Here is a 17,142-nt window from a genome sequence, read left to right as displayed (position 1 = left end):
CATAATATACCTTTCCATTGTGACTGTACACTGCTGGCATCTGTAGTGTCCATTTTGTGGTGGGGGAAATGCTCTGACCAAAGGAACACCTAAGAAAATGAAGCAAGAGCCCTTAGAAATGCAGTGTGAGCCATCACACCAAATGCTTGCTTTTTATGTCATGATGAGGAGACTATTTTCCCTCCCCTAATATAGGGGTACAGTGATGCCTAAATTGAGTATCTTAAATTTCCCCTAACCCTGACATCTGGAAAGAGCTGTGAAATAGAAATACCATCTATTGCTAATTCTTTATACAGCCCTAGCACCTCTCACCCTGAAGGACCAGACCCCCTGAACTCTAGACCATGACTACCTTCCCATTCCCCCCAAAAGGCCACAGTAAATGAGGTCTTAGAGAAGTCCAGCTGCATGATAGCAGCTGCTGCCTTATGCTCCCCTAAAGGGAAAGCGGGGCCTGTTTTGGGGTGTGATGCGACCAACTGGCTGCAAGCCTTGCATTTTCTCTGTCTCAGTGCCCTTCGCTGCTCTTGGAGAGGTGGCCCTGCAGAAGAGGGTCCCAAAGGATGTGCAGCAGCCAGATACAACCTCGGCTAGAGGGAAAATTCATGCACGATTCAGAGCAAGTGCCACTTTACAATAACCTCTAGTAAAGACGACTTGTGCAGAATAAAACAACTAATTGGGTCTGTGTTGGGATGCTTTAGTACCCATGCTGAAATTTGGCCAAGGAAATGAAGCTCACACCTTTCACTGTTACACACAAATAAACCAATATTTCCAAGGGATTTTTCACAAACAGCATTGGTGAGGATTTATCATGCATAACGTCCAAACCTGAATGCACCTGGCTCCAGTATGGGATCATTGGTGATTGTTTTTTTGTATTGTTTTTTTAATATTCCATTTTCAGCTGGAAATTACTGATGTGACCAAAGTCCGATTTCCTTCAGCAGTTTCTCCCTTCCTCCCCCCACCTTTTCTCACTCCCTGAGGTCTGACCATCTGGAAATCCTCCTCCACCTCTTCATCATGTGTGAATTTCCACCTAGGGCTGAAAGTGTCACTGTACTAAAGTGTGATGCATTAACACATTGAGGCAGAAAGCAGAGGGGAGTTGGGGATTATAACACTTCATGACCCACTCCACAGTCGCTCTATGATTTAATCATCTCTATCAGCTTGTATCCTTTTCTTTGTATCCCTGTATTTTCCTGTATCCTTTATTAAAATATGCCCATAATTAAAAAAAAACCTACACAAACAAGTAAAGTGCAGTACCTTGTCTTGAGACTAGGACCAACTGAAAGTGGCAAATGGCTCAAGGAGAACACGCCTTACTTAAGCAAGCTGGGGGACCTAGATTGCTCTTTCACAATGAAGCTCACTAATTATCCGCATCTCCTACTGCATATTGCAAACCTGGGGTTCTTTCCTGCCAACCCTCATGCACATGATCTGAGCAATTGTATTTTTTATACATATACATAAAGTATAAGCAGTAATAATGATATCTTGTGCAGAAATGAAACCAAGTCCTGCAAACTATGTGCCATGCTGGTCTATGCTTTCGGCAGAGCGGAATGGAAAATTCACTAGTTTGGAAGTCAGTTAGCTGCCTAGCTTTCTTCTAACTAAATACTGAGGCTTATTATGCTTCAAATAAATATTTTTTTTTGTGGCTTGGTTGCTGTAATCATCTTGGATGTAATAATGTAACTAGCCTCAGGGCTATATTTATTAAGATTTTAATTTAAAATCTTTCTGTCCTTCAGCAGTTAAACAGAGGAAAACCCCATCTGGAGTAGCCAAAAAAAAAAGGTTCATCCTTTTCTTTTTCATGCATTCCCCTCCCCTAGGCCCTCTCTCTCATCTTTTAAGCAAAAAAAACCTAGAACAACTCACTTTCCTGTTGTAGCTCTGCACCCTTCTAACACTTCAGTACCTGTGTAGGTTTGGTAGACCCAATGTCTGCTTAATATGATACATGTGCTCCTGTTCTTGCTGTCTCTGGAGTTGTGGTTTAATTTCTTACCCTTGTATAATAGTATCAGTGTATTTCACAGTAATATTTACACATAATATGATTTATTCTTAATAATGCTCTCGGTAAGGATCTAAACCACAGCAATAAATGTCGGGGGGGCGAGACTATTACTCAGAAATGGCAAAGGGCTCTGAAGAAGTTTTAGGGTTATTCTTTATTAATAAGCTGTCTCAATTATGAGATTGTGGCAGGGAAATAACAGAACAAGAAGACCTGCTTGTAGCCTGGGGAGTGAAGAACTCCCACAATCTTAAAACCCCTTTGAGAGGACATCTCAGTTAAGGGGACACCCTGAGCTGTCACTGTATGTGCTTTTTCAGGTGTTTTGGAAGAAATGGCAGATGTTAGTGCCCAAGTCGTATAGAGTTTGCAATCTGTTGTGTTTTAATTCCATGGCGTATTTGTTTATTCCCTCATGAGGGGACAGGCAGCGCTGACTTATAAATGATAAATACTGAGTAGGGTAGAAGGTGATTTAGAAATTTTTGTTTAACCCTCTCACATGATTTAGTAGTACTGAAACAGCAACGGGTGGTAGCAGAGGACTTGCTTGTAACTAACGTCAATGTAGTAAACGTGGAGGGTGAGACAGCCTGAACATACTTGCTAGGGGCCTGAAATGGCTAAATAACACTGGGCAAATGACTGTAAATCATGCAGGCCAGCTCTTGGCTGGGATAAATTGATAGAGCTCCACTAACTGTGACAGTGCAACTGCTCTGCCCCAGTGGAAAAGATCTTCCTTGCTTGAGCTGGGGAACTTTGGTGCTTTTACAAGATCCCCTTGCTCCTGGCCCTAGTAGTGAGTGCATCAGTCAATCATATCACAATCATCCTTAAAAACCCACTCTGACGTTCTTGTGCAAACAGCCAAACTGCACAACAGTTTTGGTTTGATATAGCAAAAGGCTCATGAAAACAAAACTGGGCAATTTAGGTATGAACAGATCAAAAATTACTTTTGACATACAGCACCAAGGCCATGCTGTTAGTATCAAGCTCCATAAAGAGGATGAATTCCTGTATGCTGCTTTTCTCCACTTGATTTAAAAGCAACTTACAGAGGGTTGAATGCTGTCATCCACAATTTACAGCTAGTGAAAATGGGCTAAAGAGGAAGAAATTCAGGCCTAAGCACAGGTCTTCTGGCTGCAGCCTGTCCCACAGGCAGCAGGTGTAGAACCTTCCTCTACATTGTGCTGCTTGCTTGTAGAAAAAAGAAGGTAGCTTATGTTCAAGTACTTGTCAAGTGCTATCAATTGTTCATCATGAGATGACTTGAGCTTCTGTACCCCATTTTTCCCATGGCATTGCAAAGGTACCAGCCATTTTTTGCTCTGAGTTCCATTTAAATTGGAGGGAACACTTTCCATCTTGTCACCACTCCCTGGTAATCGCTATTTTCTCAGGACAGCTGATTTTAATATTGCTCTATTCTGCTGTTCATTTTCCCGATCTATTAGCTATATCAATTACAGCTGGATGTATAGAAGAAATGTACCAGTCGATCTCTAAATGCACTGCCTCAGTAAGTAGCGTTCAAATTACGAGGTCAAGTTTTACCTATTTTGTTTACCACTTAAATGCAGATTTTATTTTTACTCACTTTGCTACTTTGCAAGGCTTTTGGTGTGAACTTAAACAAACATGAAAATCATGTTCTTACGTATGTTAAAAGTGCTTATATGTTAAAAGTGCTCACCACAAAGCAGACACTTCTTTGTTGGGCAACCAGCACAGCTTTTTCATGTTGTATGTGTGTCCTCACCCGCCCCAACTTATTTAGGTCAATACAAGCAACTTCAGAGGAAGTCACTGCCTGGTTATAAGGCTACAGCTTTGGACTACAGCGGACAGACTGTGAGGAAAACAGGAGCACTTCTGGGCCATCAACAAGCAGCAGATAGCTTTTGAATATCACAGGGGGTATCCACCCTATGGCGTTCAGTCCCTTTGCTTAGGAAATTGAAGCAGATCCCTGAACTCAGTCCCTTTGCCAAAGGGCATGCTACTTTGTGCAGAGACCTGCCTGAGGTACCTGACTGCAACCGGTTCGCTTCACGGCGCATGAGATCCACCTGCACTTAGTTCCCCACAGCAAACGTGGGAGCTTGGATGCAAACCTGCCGGGAGTGCGAAGGGGTCGTTGAAGAGGACCGATCGCCCAACATGTTGCCTGTGAGGCACTGCAAGGTAGCTGAGCTGAGGGGAGCGGGACTACAGCTGTGTTAAAGCAGGTGCAGTGGGAGTGGGAGGCTGAGGCTGTGAGTGTGCCCCTGCAACCCTCTACTGCCGCCTCCCCCATGCGCCCATCCTGCCTGACACTTGTGCGAGGAGCTGGCATTCAATAGGTGCTCCTCAAAACCTGTTGAGGGCTCGGTTTTATTTCTCTGTGACTCATTTTCCAGATTCTTGTTGTACCTGCTTTAGGTGAGGAGTTCCCAGTTTGGTCAGGTCCCTTGTTTCTGTCTGTTATACTCCCTTTTTCCAAGTGATATTCAAAGCAGGACCCTTTTTTTAGAGAGAGCAAATCTCTGTTAGCAGAGTTTTCAGTTAAAGAAGCACAGGCAGAAGCAAAGGAGCCAGATTAACCCTTTAGTGGGTTTTTTCCTCTACCTTTGCCAGTTCAGAAATTGTCCAGGTCATTCAGAACAGCATTTATCTACTTGATTTTCAGCAGGACTTTCCCTTCTACAGATTTATGGTGCTTTTGAAACATCCGCTGGTTTTGCTGCAATTGTTTAAAAAGTAATTGTGCACAGTGAGGGAATCAGTCTGATTATGGATACATAATTTAATCTGGAGCAAAAGAATGGCATGAATACAAATTCCAGATAGAGCACAGCACTCCCAGCCTGCCCCTGTAACTGTGCGCCTCAGTTTCTCTATACTTCCAGCAAGATGACAATGGCCACCTTGTAAAAAGTTTTCAGAGATGAGGCAGAAGTATATACTTCAAGGTCTAGCCTTGAAACTTCTGTGGGATAGCAATGCTCTTCTGAAGTGACATTTAAAACAGATTGCGTTTCACTACGTGCAAAAATCCCCTGTATAGATGCAGCTATATGAGCAAAAAAAGTGCTTTTGCCAGTATAGCCTATTTTATTTGGGAAATGCTTGCAGAAAAAGATGCTTGTGCTAGTAAAACTTGTATTTGCTGGTTGTCAAAGAAGCAGCATTTCTAGTGCAAACTGGGCCTCTTATAAATGAAGCTTTATTCAGTTCAGCCATCAGTACAGTAAAGAAAATCTTTCCTCAGAGGGACTAGTAAGGTTACCTAATGGATATTATTAATGGTTTAAGAGCATAAAAGGTGCTTTAGCAGTATGTGAGGGGCTAGATCCTTTGCTAGTGTAAATTGTTTATGGTCCCACTGAAGGCATCATGGAAACGCAGAGCAGTGAGGGAGCTGCCTTGTGCCATCGCTGTCTGCTCAGTTTTTAGAGCTTCCCACCGACTCAGGAAGGTGCAGAGCTGCACTGACTGGCCTCTCCAAAAGCATGACCTCTGCATCTGAGAAAAATGTACATAAGCAAATATCTAGGTTATAGAGGAAGAGTTGTAGTGGTTTGATGCCTCAGAAACATGCTGATTTACACTGGCTGAAGATCTCTGTTTGTAATGATTTCATGCTACTAGTAACTTTCATAAGCATCACATTCCAGTCATGAGACTTGCTGTTTCTACAGAAAATACCCTCTGATACTGTACTTTCTCACAGCGGGGCTCCCTGGCTAACCGTGTGCTTACCCATTAAACACAAATCCCAGCCATTTCCTTCCCACTTTTCCTCTGCATTTAATGTATGGAAAAGCATGACCCTGAATCAGATGAATAGCAGCCGGTTTGAGAAGGTGTGTGTGAAAATGTGTCCTCACACAGATGAGCTCAGAACAAATAGAATAGAGGGGAGGAGGGGAGGAGAGGGGAGCAGGGGGAGTGTGAAGCTACCCTTTCCCTGATAGTTCAGCCACTATGTGTAAGCAACAAGTTTATGCCCAGGGGAAAGAACTGAAAGCTGAGGAGGTCTTAAAATTAACAAAGCTTTATGGCTCAATCAATAGGCCCTGCTCCCTGAGCAAGATTAGAAATCAAATGGCACATTTCTTTCCGTTAACCCTGTTTGCTCTCCCTGTAGGCCCTTCTGCCTGAAAGCATCTAAGGTTTGATTAAGTTCTTCTCTAGGAAGAAGCCAGAGAAAGTCCATTGTGTGAGAGCTGCCTCCAGAATGTTGTGTTGGACACACTTTAAATAACAATAGAGGTTATTAGTGTATTAGTTTGTTAGTAATTGCTAGAGAAGATAAGTCTTCCCAATATTTGAATATGCAAATGGCTTTGGTTAACTGAAAAAGAGAAGGGGGGGGCGGGGAAGCTAAAACATGCCACCACAGTGAGTAACAGGGATGTTTAAGAATCATCGTATGTAAAAAAGAAAACCTTCTACTAGAAATACCTTCCCAGATTTGTTATCCTCAGTGAAGACATGGTATTGTCCCTCTTTGGCATTTCATCCTCACTGGTACAATGAAATAGTTGTTTTCAAAGGGAGAGGGACTGTGTTTGCACCTATTTCTTGTTTGACAGTGAACTCCATGAACCAGTCATCACTGCTCTGCCTGTTGTTTTCTTGTTAGCTCTTTGCTGTCAAATTAATTACTGTGAAGTACTAAGCTTGTTGTATTCACGTGCTCTCATTAGCTCACAGGATGTCAGAGTGATTGGATTTTTAGCATTATTTCTTTTTTTACATTCCAGGCTTTCCATTCAAAACCTGTTACTGTCAGGGAGGAAATACTGTACCTAATTCTGATCTCCCATCAGGGTAGCTCCAGTGATACTGAGGATTTGATTTACAATGCTGTATATGCAACTACACCGTGTTTATATTAAAACCAACATGAAGAATCAGATTGGGATTGCAATGTGATTTCGAAGCACAGCATTAAGTGTCTTTCCTTTTGCAGTACAGAACAAGAAGGAAAATGTTTATGATGAGAATAGCATTTGTCCCTTCTATTCTTAAATCACAGCAATGAGCTGATCGTCCACTTCACCCTCTTTATGCTCCTGAATTGCTCCTGCATTGCTCGTATTAGTGACAACTAACAGAGCTCACGTGTGTGAAGTCCAGGAATATATGAGAAGTTTTATTCTTCTTCTAAAAACTGGTATGAGCTGAAGGGGTTTCTTTGCTGTCATGCTTGAAATTTTGTGTCCCCTGCATCCGCCCCTCGAAAACAACCCTTTGGCTCAATGAAAAAGATGAAGGTCTTCAGATTTACTTTCATTCTCGAAGTCAGATTTTTCTTTGTTAAAAAAAGGAAAATGTATTTCGAAGAGCCGGTAGCCCTGCTGCCTGGGCCCGCTCCCGGGCTGCAGGAGGCTCAGCCGAAGGCGCTCCTTTGCCGGTTCCCAGCACAGCCTCCAGCGCGCACACCCCGCTCCCCGGCCCCGGCCCCCCGCCTCTACAGGGCCAGGCCCTGACCCGACCGGCGGAAACCTCCGCCGCCGCCTGCGACCGCCCGTTCCCCCGGCCCGGGGCGGCCCCGGCCCGACCCCCGCCCGTTACCGCAGCGCGGGGGCCCCAGCGGCTCCCGCTCCCGACGGGCCGCGCTGCCACCGCCCCGGCCCCGGCCCCGGCCGCGGGCTGCCCCGCTCCCCCGGTGACCCCGCCCGGCCCCGCCGCCCGCTTCCCCGCGCGGCCCAGAGGGGGCGCCCTCTGCCCAGGCTTCCCCCGGCGGCGGCGGCGCGCAGGGCCGCGGGGCAGCGCGCAGCGGCCGCGGCTGCCGGGCTCAGCCTCGGCGCACGGCGCCGCCCGGGGCCGGGCCACCGCGCAGGTGAGCCGCGCCGCTGCCTCAGCGGGGGTGCCCGGCCCCGGGCGCGCCGGGGGAGGTGGGGGGCCGTGGGGCGGCGTGCCGCGGAACAACGCGGAGCCGGCGGGCGCGGCGTAGCTCGCTGTAACGCCCCGGTGCCGTGCCCGCGGAGGCCCGGCGGTCGCCCCCCGCCCCGTCCCTAGCCGCTCGCCCCCAGGCTCGGCTGTTGGGGGGGAGCCGGTGGGGGCCTCTGCTGACCCCTGCGGGGGAGGGGGGGGGCGGAATTAGAGCCCCCCCCACCCCCCCCCTTCGCCTTGGAGACCCCCCCAAAGCCCGGGGCTGCCCCGCGGAGGAGAACCCGCTCGCAGAGCATGGGCAGGGCCGGCACTCCGGCTGCGGGAGCGCGGCGTTCCCGTTATCTCCCCTCCCGGCTCCCCTCGGCCGCCGCCCCGACCCCCCCGCGCTGCCTCCGCCAGGCTCCGCGCCCGCGTCCCTCCTGCCCCACGGAAAACACACACAATCCCCGGCACCCGCCCCGATTACCCGGCCCATTCAAACAAACAAACAAACAAACAAAAACCTGCCCCGTCGCAAAGCCAACCCGACGGTAAACTTTCTAATGACTTCTTCTTTCAAGTGCTTAAAAGGCAAGGAACACCGGGGGGGGGGCATCCATCTCCCGGGAGGGGGGGCCGGGGCTGCTGCCGCTCGGGGTCCGTCCGTCCTGCCGGGGGACGGGACGGGACGGGGCCGCGGGTCGGTGTGCGGTGGGTGTGTTTGGAGGAACCGGGAGGGAGGGAGGGGACGGGGGGAGTTAAAGAAACAGCATAGTTAATATTTCCACATCAGGAAGTTACTGTAATAGCCCAGGGGGCAAAAGACTTAACTTAATCTCCTAAATAGTGAGGAACCCATGGCGTCTCTGTTATAGGTTGGAGTTCCCACGTGGTTTTAACTCCTGTATAAAAGTTTCAGTAGAAAGTGCCACAATGTCGTGATTTTGCAGGGGGGGAAAATTAGCAGGAGGAGATCAGAGGAAGATAAGCGAGGAGCGAGCCGCTTCCCCGAGACCTTCCACTGCGGATCCGAAAGGGAACATCAGACGCGTTAAAAAAACAAAAAAAAACAAAAACAAAAACAACCCAAACCCAAAAACAAAACAAAACACAGCGTTCAAGCCAGCACAAGGCGAGCGAAAGATCAAAAAGACGCGGAGAAAGAGAGGGAGACAGATTAACTGGAGCAGAGCAGCAGCAACAACAACAACAACAAAAATCACACTTAAAATAATACTAACAATAATAATAATAAAACCCAAACCACCAACAAGGGAGATATTGTTTAAAAAGAGCGAGCGAGGGAGCGAGCTGAAGAGCTGGTCTGACCGAGTGGATCCGTGCAGCTTCTCCTGGGATCGCCGGGATCGAGCCGATTCCCCGCTCCGCGGCCGCGCAGCGTGCGGTGCCGCTGCCCGCGGCTGGGGGGGCCGCGCCGGGCGCCGCCGCAGCATCCTTGCCGGACTCCGGACCCTCCGCGCTGCTTTGAAAATAAAAGCATCTCGCTAATTATAAACGGGGCGGTGGGGGGAGAAGACTCGCAACTGCGGAGCTGCCAGCCGCGTACCCCCTCCCCGCCGCCCCCGGCCCCCTCCCCAGCCATGCTCCGGGTCAACTTTGATGGCACGTTGAGAAGCAGCGGGCGCTGAAGGGGGACAACCGAGCGGCGCGGAGCCGACCTGCTCAGAGACCTGCACCCACGGCCTGTGGATTGTTGTCTTGCGGGGGCGGAGTGGGCGGGGGGGTACAAGTGGCATTTCTCTCCCCCCCCCCCCCCCCCCCCTCCAGGCTATAAATTGGATTGTATATAAATCTGCCTCGTTTATCTCCCTGACCCCCCTCAATGACGCTGGACTAAAGAGCTCCTCTCCTCCGCGGCCCGCCCGGACCTGCCGAAGCGAGCGATGGACCAGGAGCGGCTGCGCCCGGGGATGCCCCTCTGAAGCGGCGCGGGGCACCGGGGCAGCGCGGCGCCGCCTCCCCCCCTGCTCCCCGGCTCCCCTCGCACCTCCGGCTCGCTCCCCGCTCCCCCTCCCTCCTCCCCGGGCTCCGCAGCCACCCCCTCACCTGCTGCCGTCCCCCTCCCCCGTGGAGCCGGGCTCTCCGTGCACGCCAAGCCTGCTGCCCCCCCCCAGCCCCCACCCCCCAACCCCCCCCCGCCAACTTCGCCCTCGGTGCCTGCGTGTGCAGCCTCCCCCCTCCGCCTCCCCGGCGGCACACGCCGCTTCCCCGGGCGCCCCCTCCCTCCGCCGCGGCTCCCCCCCTGCGCGGAGCGGTTGCGGCCCCCCAGCTTGGCTGCCACCGCCCCCTCCGCGCCGCGGAGCGCACGGAGCGGCGCTGCCTGCAGACGGGCTCCCTGCGGCGCTTCGGGGCGGCCCCCAGCTCGGCCCCCCGCTCCTCCGCCATGGACGGGGCGGCTCGCCGGGGGGTGCTGGCCGCGCTGCTGGCCTGCGGGCTGCTCCTGCTGGGCGCCGCGGCCACCCCGACCCCGCCGGCCCCCGCCGGCGGCTCCCCGCAGGACACATGCACCTCCTGCGGCTTCCGGCGGCCCGAGGAGCCGGGCAAGGTGGACGGGGATTTCCTGGAGGCGGTGAAGAGGCACATCCTGAGCCGGCTGCAGATGCGGGACCGGCCCAACATCACGCACGCCGTGCCCAAGGCGGCCATGGTCACGGCGCTGCGCAAGCTGCACGCCGGCAAGGTGCGGGAGGACGGCCGCGTGGAGATCCCCAGCCTGGACGGGCAGGCGAGCGCCGGGCCCCCGGCCCACGACCCCGTCTCCGAGATCATCAGCTTCGCCGAGACAGGTGGGCGCCGCCCGGCCCCGCGCCCCCACCGCCCGCTCTCCCCTGCCCGGCCCGGCTTCGGCCCCCCGCCCCGCCGCTCTCCCCTGCCCGGCCTGGCCTCGGCCCCCCGCCCCGCTGCTCTCTCCTGCCCGGCCTGCCTCGCCCCTGGCTGTCAGTCCCCCTGCTCGACCCCTGTCAGCCCGCCCGCTCGCCCTGCCTGTCCTCCTGCCCCCCGGCGCTGTCCCCCTGACTGACCCCTGGCAGCTCCCCTCACCGCCCTTGCCTGCCCCCCCTGTGCGCCCTGCCTGTACTCCTGCCTGCTGCAAGCACCGGACTCACCCGCTTGCCCCCTCCGCCTCGTCCGCTCTCTCCTCTGCCCCGCACCATCTCGCCCTGGCCCTGCCCGCGCCTGCCCGTCCTCCCTGCGGGTACCCCTGTGCCCGGGATGCTCCCCGGGTCGCGCCCTGCGACTCCCCTCGCTGTGTCCCTCCATCCCTCCGCAGCCTCCGTGCCCCCCCCGGCTCCCCTCCCGCGGTCCTTCCAGCTGCACCGTGGCGTGCCTCGGTCCCCGTGTGTCCCACTGTCCCCCCTCCGCCCGTCCCACTCCATCTCTTGCATCCCTCGCCTCGTCTGTCTGCCCTGCACGTTCATCTGGTTCACTGCATGCATCTGTCTGTTGAGGCTTGCATTCGCCCGTCCCTTCGTTTCCCATTTATTTAGCTTTCATTCGTAGCGTTGGCCTTGTCTGTTTGTCCACTGCTTGCAGCCTCCTACCGAGTGTGTCTGTCTCCTCTCTGTCCGTCAGTCCATTTACTAACTGTGCCATCCATCCCCACGGTACCAGCCATCTCAATCCTGTCCAGCCATTGCAGTTATGTGTCACTGAATCCCTTCAGCGCAGCTTTCCAGCAGTTTATCCAGGCAACCACTGTGCCTGTGAACTTTGCACATCTGGCTCTAACACCATCACTCTGCGAATTAGCTCTCTCTTGTCTATCTGCCCATCTCTCCTTTCCTTCATCGCTCTATCGTTCAGTTCGTTTTTTTCTCTCCCTATCTTCCCGTGGCATCTATATATCATTTGTCCACAAAATAAATCTCTTTCTATCCTGTATACTGCCCACTCATCTTCTTTATCTACCCTCCCACTTACCAAAGGCATATACATTTACAGTATCTATGGGATCTGTTGCATTATACATATGCTTGTTATATTCACATACAAAATTTATGGGCACACACAATCTCACACAACCCAAGTGATGTGGATCGGTGCAGCAACACCGTAACTGTTCTTTTTCTGTCACTGTCACCACAGTTTATAAAGAAGTTGCGTATTTACTAACAGGTGAAAGGCTTTCTTAGTGTACATTTTGGGGTTTGTTGTTTTTTAATAGGCTGTTGTTGGGAGATCCGGGGTGGGCTTGTACTTCCCTTTGGTATTCAATCAATCGCTGGCTTTTGTAACACTTCCAGAATCGACTTTATGTAAAACATAGGCAAACACAGTGAAAATTTTTGTCACTGAAATATTACAAGGTACCGAATGGGCCCTGGAGGCACATTTGAAAGGCATCTAGGGTAACAAATGAAGACACTGACTACGCAAAAAAATCCCATTCATTGACAAAAATAATAAAGATTCTTAGGAAAAGAAAAGGAAGAAAAATCTACATTTGGCTCTGTACAGAAAGAAGCGAAACAGATAAGGGCAGATGAGAAAATGCCTTTCCAGCAATAATTTTAAATAGCGGTTGGGAGGCTTTGATTCAAGGACCAGAATTACAGTCTCCACCGTAAAGGCCAGCTTGCACATTTATCACCTACGCCAAATTTAGTTAGGACTTATAGTACAAAATTGCAGGAGGGCCCCTGGTATTTCTGAAGTATTTCATGCAGCAGGCTCTTTTGTTTACAAATAAGGGGTTATGTCAGACATTTGGTGACATTTGGCTTTCCGTGACAATTTAGCTCCTTTAATTCTGGTGTTATTGAAAAGCGTATTGAGAACAGCCAGGAACAGCGTTACAGCGAGAGCAAGCGCTTCACTGCCTCGCCTTGTATGGGAGTTTATCATTTCGGGGGAGAAAGGCAGAGATCGAAACGATTAATAATAGCAGATATTCTACCAGACTGAGGGGGGGTTAGCTTGATCTTTTGGACAAGCGGGCACATTGCTGAAATATTTTCCCCTCTGTCTCGTGAATCCTCTCTGTTAAACCGCAATGAGAATATGTGAAAATCGAAACAAAATCCCTGCTTTGGCATTGGCGTTTCAGTGGTTATTGAAAGGGCTCTCCCTGCAAGAATTGGCAGGTAGCTGAAAGTTAAAACTGTTCTTAAACCGATGAGATAGCAGAGTCCGAGTGCCGGTCTTTTCAAGGTGCTGCTGTAGCGTCTTTAAAGGTGGCTGCCTGGAAAAACCCCATATTCTGGAGAGCTCTTACTGGTGTCTGTGGAGCTGACACATCCGGCCACAGCCCGATGATGAACATTGCTATGGGAAGTCCCTTTTCGATTCATTTTGATTGCAAATTGGGGATATCTGATTCAGTGCATGCCTTCTGGCCGTCACAGCCCTGTCGCTGCTCCCTCGATCTGCTGTGCTCTAGCATTGTCCCTGAGTCCAGAATGGCACACAGGCTAACGTTTCCTTTTTGACTTAATCTTGCTGATCTCTCCTTATCTTGCAGACGATCTGGCCTCATCTAGAGTCCGCCTCTATTTCTTCATCTCGAATGAAGGGAACCAGAACTTGTTTGTCGTTCAAGCCAGCCTGTGGCTTTACTTGAAGCTGCTTCCATATGTCTTAGAGAAAGGCAGCAGGCGAAAAGTAAGAGTCAAAGTCTATTTCCAAGACCCGGACACTAGCAACAAGTGGAATGTGGTTGAAAAGAAAGTTGATCTCAAAAGAAGTGGTTGGCACACTTTTCCCATGACAGAGGCGATCCAGGCTCTGTTTGAGAGAGGAGAAAGGAGACTGAACTTGGATGTTCAATGTGAGGGCTGTGAAGAGTATTCAGTGCTGCCAATTTATGTGGACCCCGGGGAGGAATCCCACCGGCCTTTTTTAGTGGTGCAAGCCCGCCTCGCCGATAACAAACACAGGATCCGGAAAAGAGGCCTGGAGTGCGATGGCAGGACCAATCTATGTTGCAGGCAACAGTTTTACATTGACTTTAGACTCATTGGGTGGAATGACTGGATCATAGCACCATCAGGTTACTATGGGAATTACTGTGAAGGGAGCTGCCCGGCCTACTTGGCCGGCGTCCCGGGGTCGGCTTCCTCCTTTCACACCGCCGTCGTGAATCAGTACCGAATGCGGGGGCTGAACCCGGGCACCGTGAACTCCTGTTGCATTCCAACCAAACTTAGCACAATGTCAATGCTGTACTTTGATGATGAATATAACATTGTGAAAAGGGACGTTCCCAATATGATTGTGGAAGAATGTGGTTGTGCTTGATTTAAGGTGTGTTTTGGGGGGGGGAGAGAGAGAGAGAAAGAGGGGGGGGGGGGAGAGAGAGAGAGAGAGAAAAAAAACATTCCCGTACGAGATGGTGTTGGAGGAAGTTTCACTGTGTATCCAGGCATCAGTGTTGGAAAGTCACTGTGGAAAAGTTTGACAAAAAAAAAAAAAAAAAGAAAAAAAAAGAAAAAAAATCATTTCACTTTGGTGTCAGGACAGTGGCAGTTTGTGGATCTTGGACACTTATATATTCTACCACTTATAAGTTAATGTTATGAAATATCTTAAAGACACACACATACACACGTAACGTGGACACGCACACAAACACGCACTCATACACACACACACACACACACAAACACACACACACGAGGCAGCTCGGAAAAGGTACATGAGCACAGAAAGTCAGTGACCAGTGACGACGGACCTAAATGCCTGCCAGTACGAGTGAACGGCTGAGCAGCTGTTTCCCCGCCTGCCGGCGAAGCCAGACCGAAATGAGCTCCCTTTGCTCAGGCAAAAGCACAGACTGCGAGAACACGACGTATTCTTGCACACAGGTGTCGAAATGACCAAACTTAGAAAATTATTAAAAAAAAAAAAAAGAAAAAAAAAAGAAAAAAAAAGTCAACCGTCACCTCTTAGGTCTAATGGGAAGCTGCAGGACACCTGCCTTGGGAGATGATCACTTCCTCTTAATTTAAATTTATCTAAATGTAAACATCACAGATACCCGCATCTTCCTACAGCACTTCCAGTAAGGAATTGTATGGTACCATCAGAGAGAGAGAGAAAAGGGGACAGATGCGTAAGCAACTGCTGTATTTCTAACATCTGCCCGTTGCGAAGTCACAAACTGGGCTGGCGTGATCCGATGCTTTAACTGCCCACTAGCAACCTGTGGATGGCTACACCTGCCGTGTCTTGGAAAAGGGGATCCGATACCATACCTGGACTGTGTTGACTGTTGGCATCTCTCACTGTTTGGAGAATGAAAAGTCAAAGTTGCAATCTGTGTTCTTCAACGGGGGACTCAGCAAGGACACGTCACGTGGGGGACGAGCAAACAAGCAACCGCCACCACAGCTAAACCAATGAACCTTAAAGAGGAGTGACAGTAACAAAGTGGAGACGTTCTGAAAAATGCAGTGCGTTTAATAACAGGCGAGGAACATTTTAACAAGTCTTGGAAAGGAGGAGAGAGGAGAGTGCTTTCAATTTCCTTACCAGGAGGTGTCGAGGATGGCCATAAAGATCAGAAAATAATGATACAGCATAGCACTTGCAAACTGCTTGAATGCACGTATAATAGCACTTGCAAATTTCAATGCCTTGAAAAGTGGTACTTGATAGTGCACTTATCTTTGCTCACTATCTAGGTAAACAGGTGCCGCATGAGCTATGCAATTTAAAGTGTTGACCCATACTAGACAAAACTGGACTTACGATATGACTTTTTTATATTTTTTTATACTTGAAATTAAATCTTTTGCTTCTTTTTTAAAGCGAATGATTGCTTTTAATGTTTGCACTGATTTAGTTGCATGATTAGTCAAAAAACTGCCATTTGAAAAAAATGTTATTTTTATAGCAGCAAAAAATGAATACAGTTAAATGTATTATACATAAATTTTGGAACCAAAGAGGCCAACATATTAGTTATAATTTTTATGAGATGGCAAAGCCATCATATATCATGTAGTCATACTGAGCAATCCCTCATGAGGCCTACCAATTGTTTCAGGGTACAAAATGGATTCTGTTTGTTCTATTCAGTGTCTTTTCTATACCATACGCACATGGAACGTAGAGTGAAAAAAAATTACTATTGTAGAATACATTACAATATGTGCATCCTTTAAATCCAATTTTTATGTTTATTTAATAAAGTTCCTTTTAGGTTCTGTTCCATAATAATTTAAACCAAACAATTTTCACTTAGATTTGCTGTTGAAGTATTTTACATTTGTGTACAGTTTAAATAAATAAAAAAGATTGAAAACTGGATGTGCTTTTTTTTTTTTTTTTTTTTTCAGTGTGTAACATCTGGAGGAACTTGCTTACTTTCATGACTGAATGCGGCTGCAGACAGTGAACTGTCGCATTAGACCGTATTCGTATTAGTCATTACAGAAAGCCTTGTCTGAGAGCTCAGCTGCGATCCTAAAAATGTTACACTCTAGTTTTATTGCCGTCTATACATGTAAGCATCTGCTTCTTTCTATCTGCATCAGTGCAGGGTCTCTGGGCGCAGGAACGGCGCTGTTCCGCATACCTGCAGGTCATTTACAGCAAGTTCCTGGTTCACCTGCTGTGTAAGAATGTAACTTCTTGTCTAGGTCACTCCCTGATACAAGAAGTAAAAAAAATAATGTGGAAAGCACTTCCAGGAAAAAGAGGTCAACACCAAGTTTGATGAACTTTTTTTTTTTTTAAATTAGCTGACACCAAGGAAAGGTGTGTGGGGGGGTTGAGTAAAATACATCTCCTTTACTAACAAAACCCAAAAATGTTCACAAATACTGATAGAAATTCTTGTCAGCTGCGCATATATGCAGATATTGACTTCATTGATCTTCACAGATAAATTCTTCCTCCTGGAGACCTGAGCAAATGCCAGCTGAAGCTGACAGAAGGACCTCTGTTGACTTAGCAAACGTTAAATCTGACCCCGAGACCTGGAAAGTGTTGAAGAAGCAAGTTCATGCAACTAATGATGGGTTCTAGTTACAATTCACATTCAAGCGTAGCTCTGCCCATCCCTCCCCAAAGCCAGACACTGGGGTTAAACGGCTTTGTTTCGGGAGACCTCAATTTGCTGTGGCTGTGTCAACAACCTGCTACACAGAACTTTGTCCCCCAGACCAAATTTTTTGAATACTTCATAGCTTTCTCACCACCTCTAACTGCACGTTTGTTGTCAAAGCCACCGCTTGCTGTTCCTGCTCCATCTCTTAGCAGCC

General features: G+C 49.2%; 1 protein-coding gene and 1 long non-coding RNA gene across 2 annotated transcripts; one reads left to right on the top strand and one right to left on the bottom strand.

Annotated features, from left to right (window-relative positions):
* Positions 1 to 9,079: 9,079 nt before the first annotated feature.
* LOC141925144 (uncharacterized) lies at positions 9,080 to 11,112 on the bottom strand. Its single transcript, XR_012623768.1, has 2 exons — positions 11,044 to 11,112; positions 9,080 to 9,398 (listed from the first exon to the last, which is right to left on the bottom strand). It is a non-coding gene; the product is annotated as an uncharacterized LOC141925144 (long non-coding RNA).
* On the top strand, positions 10,198 to 16,206 carry INHBB (inhibin subunit beta B). Its single transcript, XM_074828770.1, has 2 exons — positions 10,198 to 10,725; positions 13,398 to 16,206. Exons 1-2 carry the CDS (start codon positions 10,323 to 10,325, stop codon positions 14,171 to 14,173), a joined length of 1,179 nt encoding a protein of 392 aa, XP_074684871.1. The 5' UTR covers positions 10,198 to 10,322; the 3' UTR covers positions 14,174 to 16,206.
* Positions 16,207 to 17,142: the final 936 nt, after the last annotated feature.

This window comes from Strix aluco, chromosome 6 (assembly GCF_031877795.1).
Source record: "Strix aluco isolate bStrAlu1 chromosome 6, bStrAlu1.hap1, whole genome shotgun sequence".
Lineage (NCBI taxonomy): Eukaryota > Metazoa > Chordata > Aves > Strigiformes > Strigidae > Strix > Strix aluco.
The sequence above is the reverse complement of the archived record's forward strand: the minus strand, read 5'-3'. Positions and strand labels throughout refer to the sequence as shown.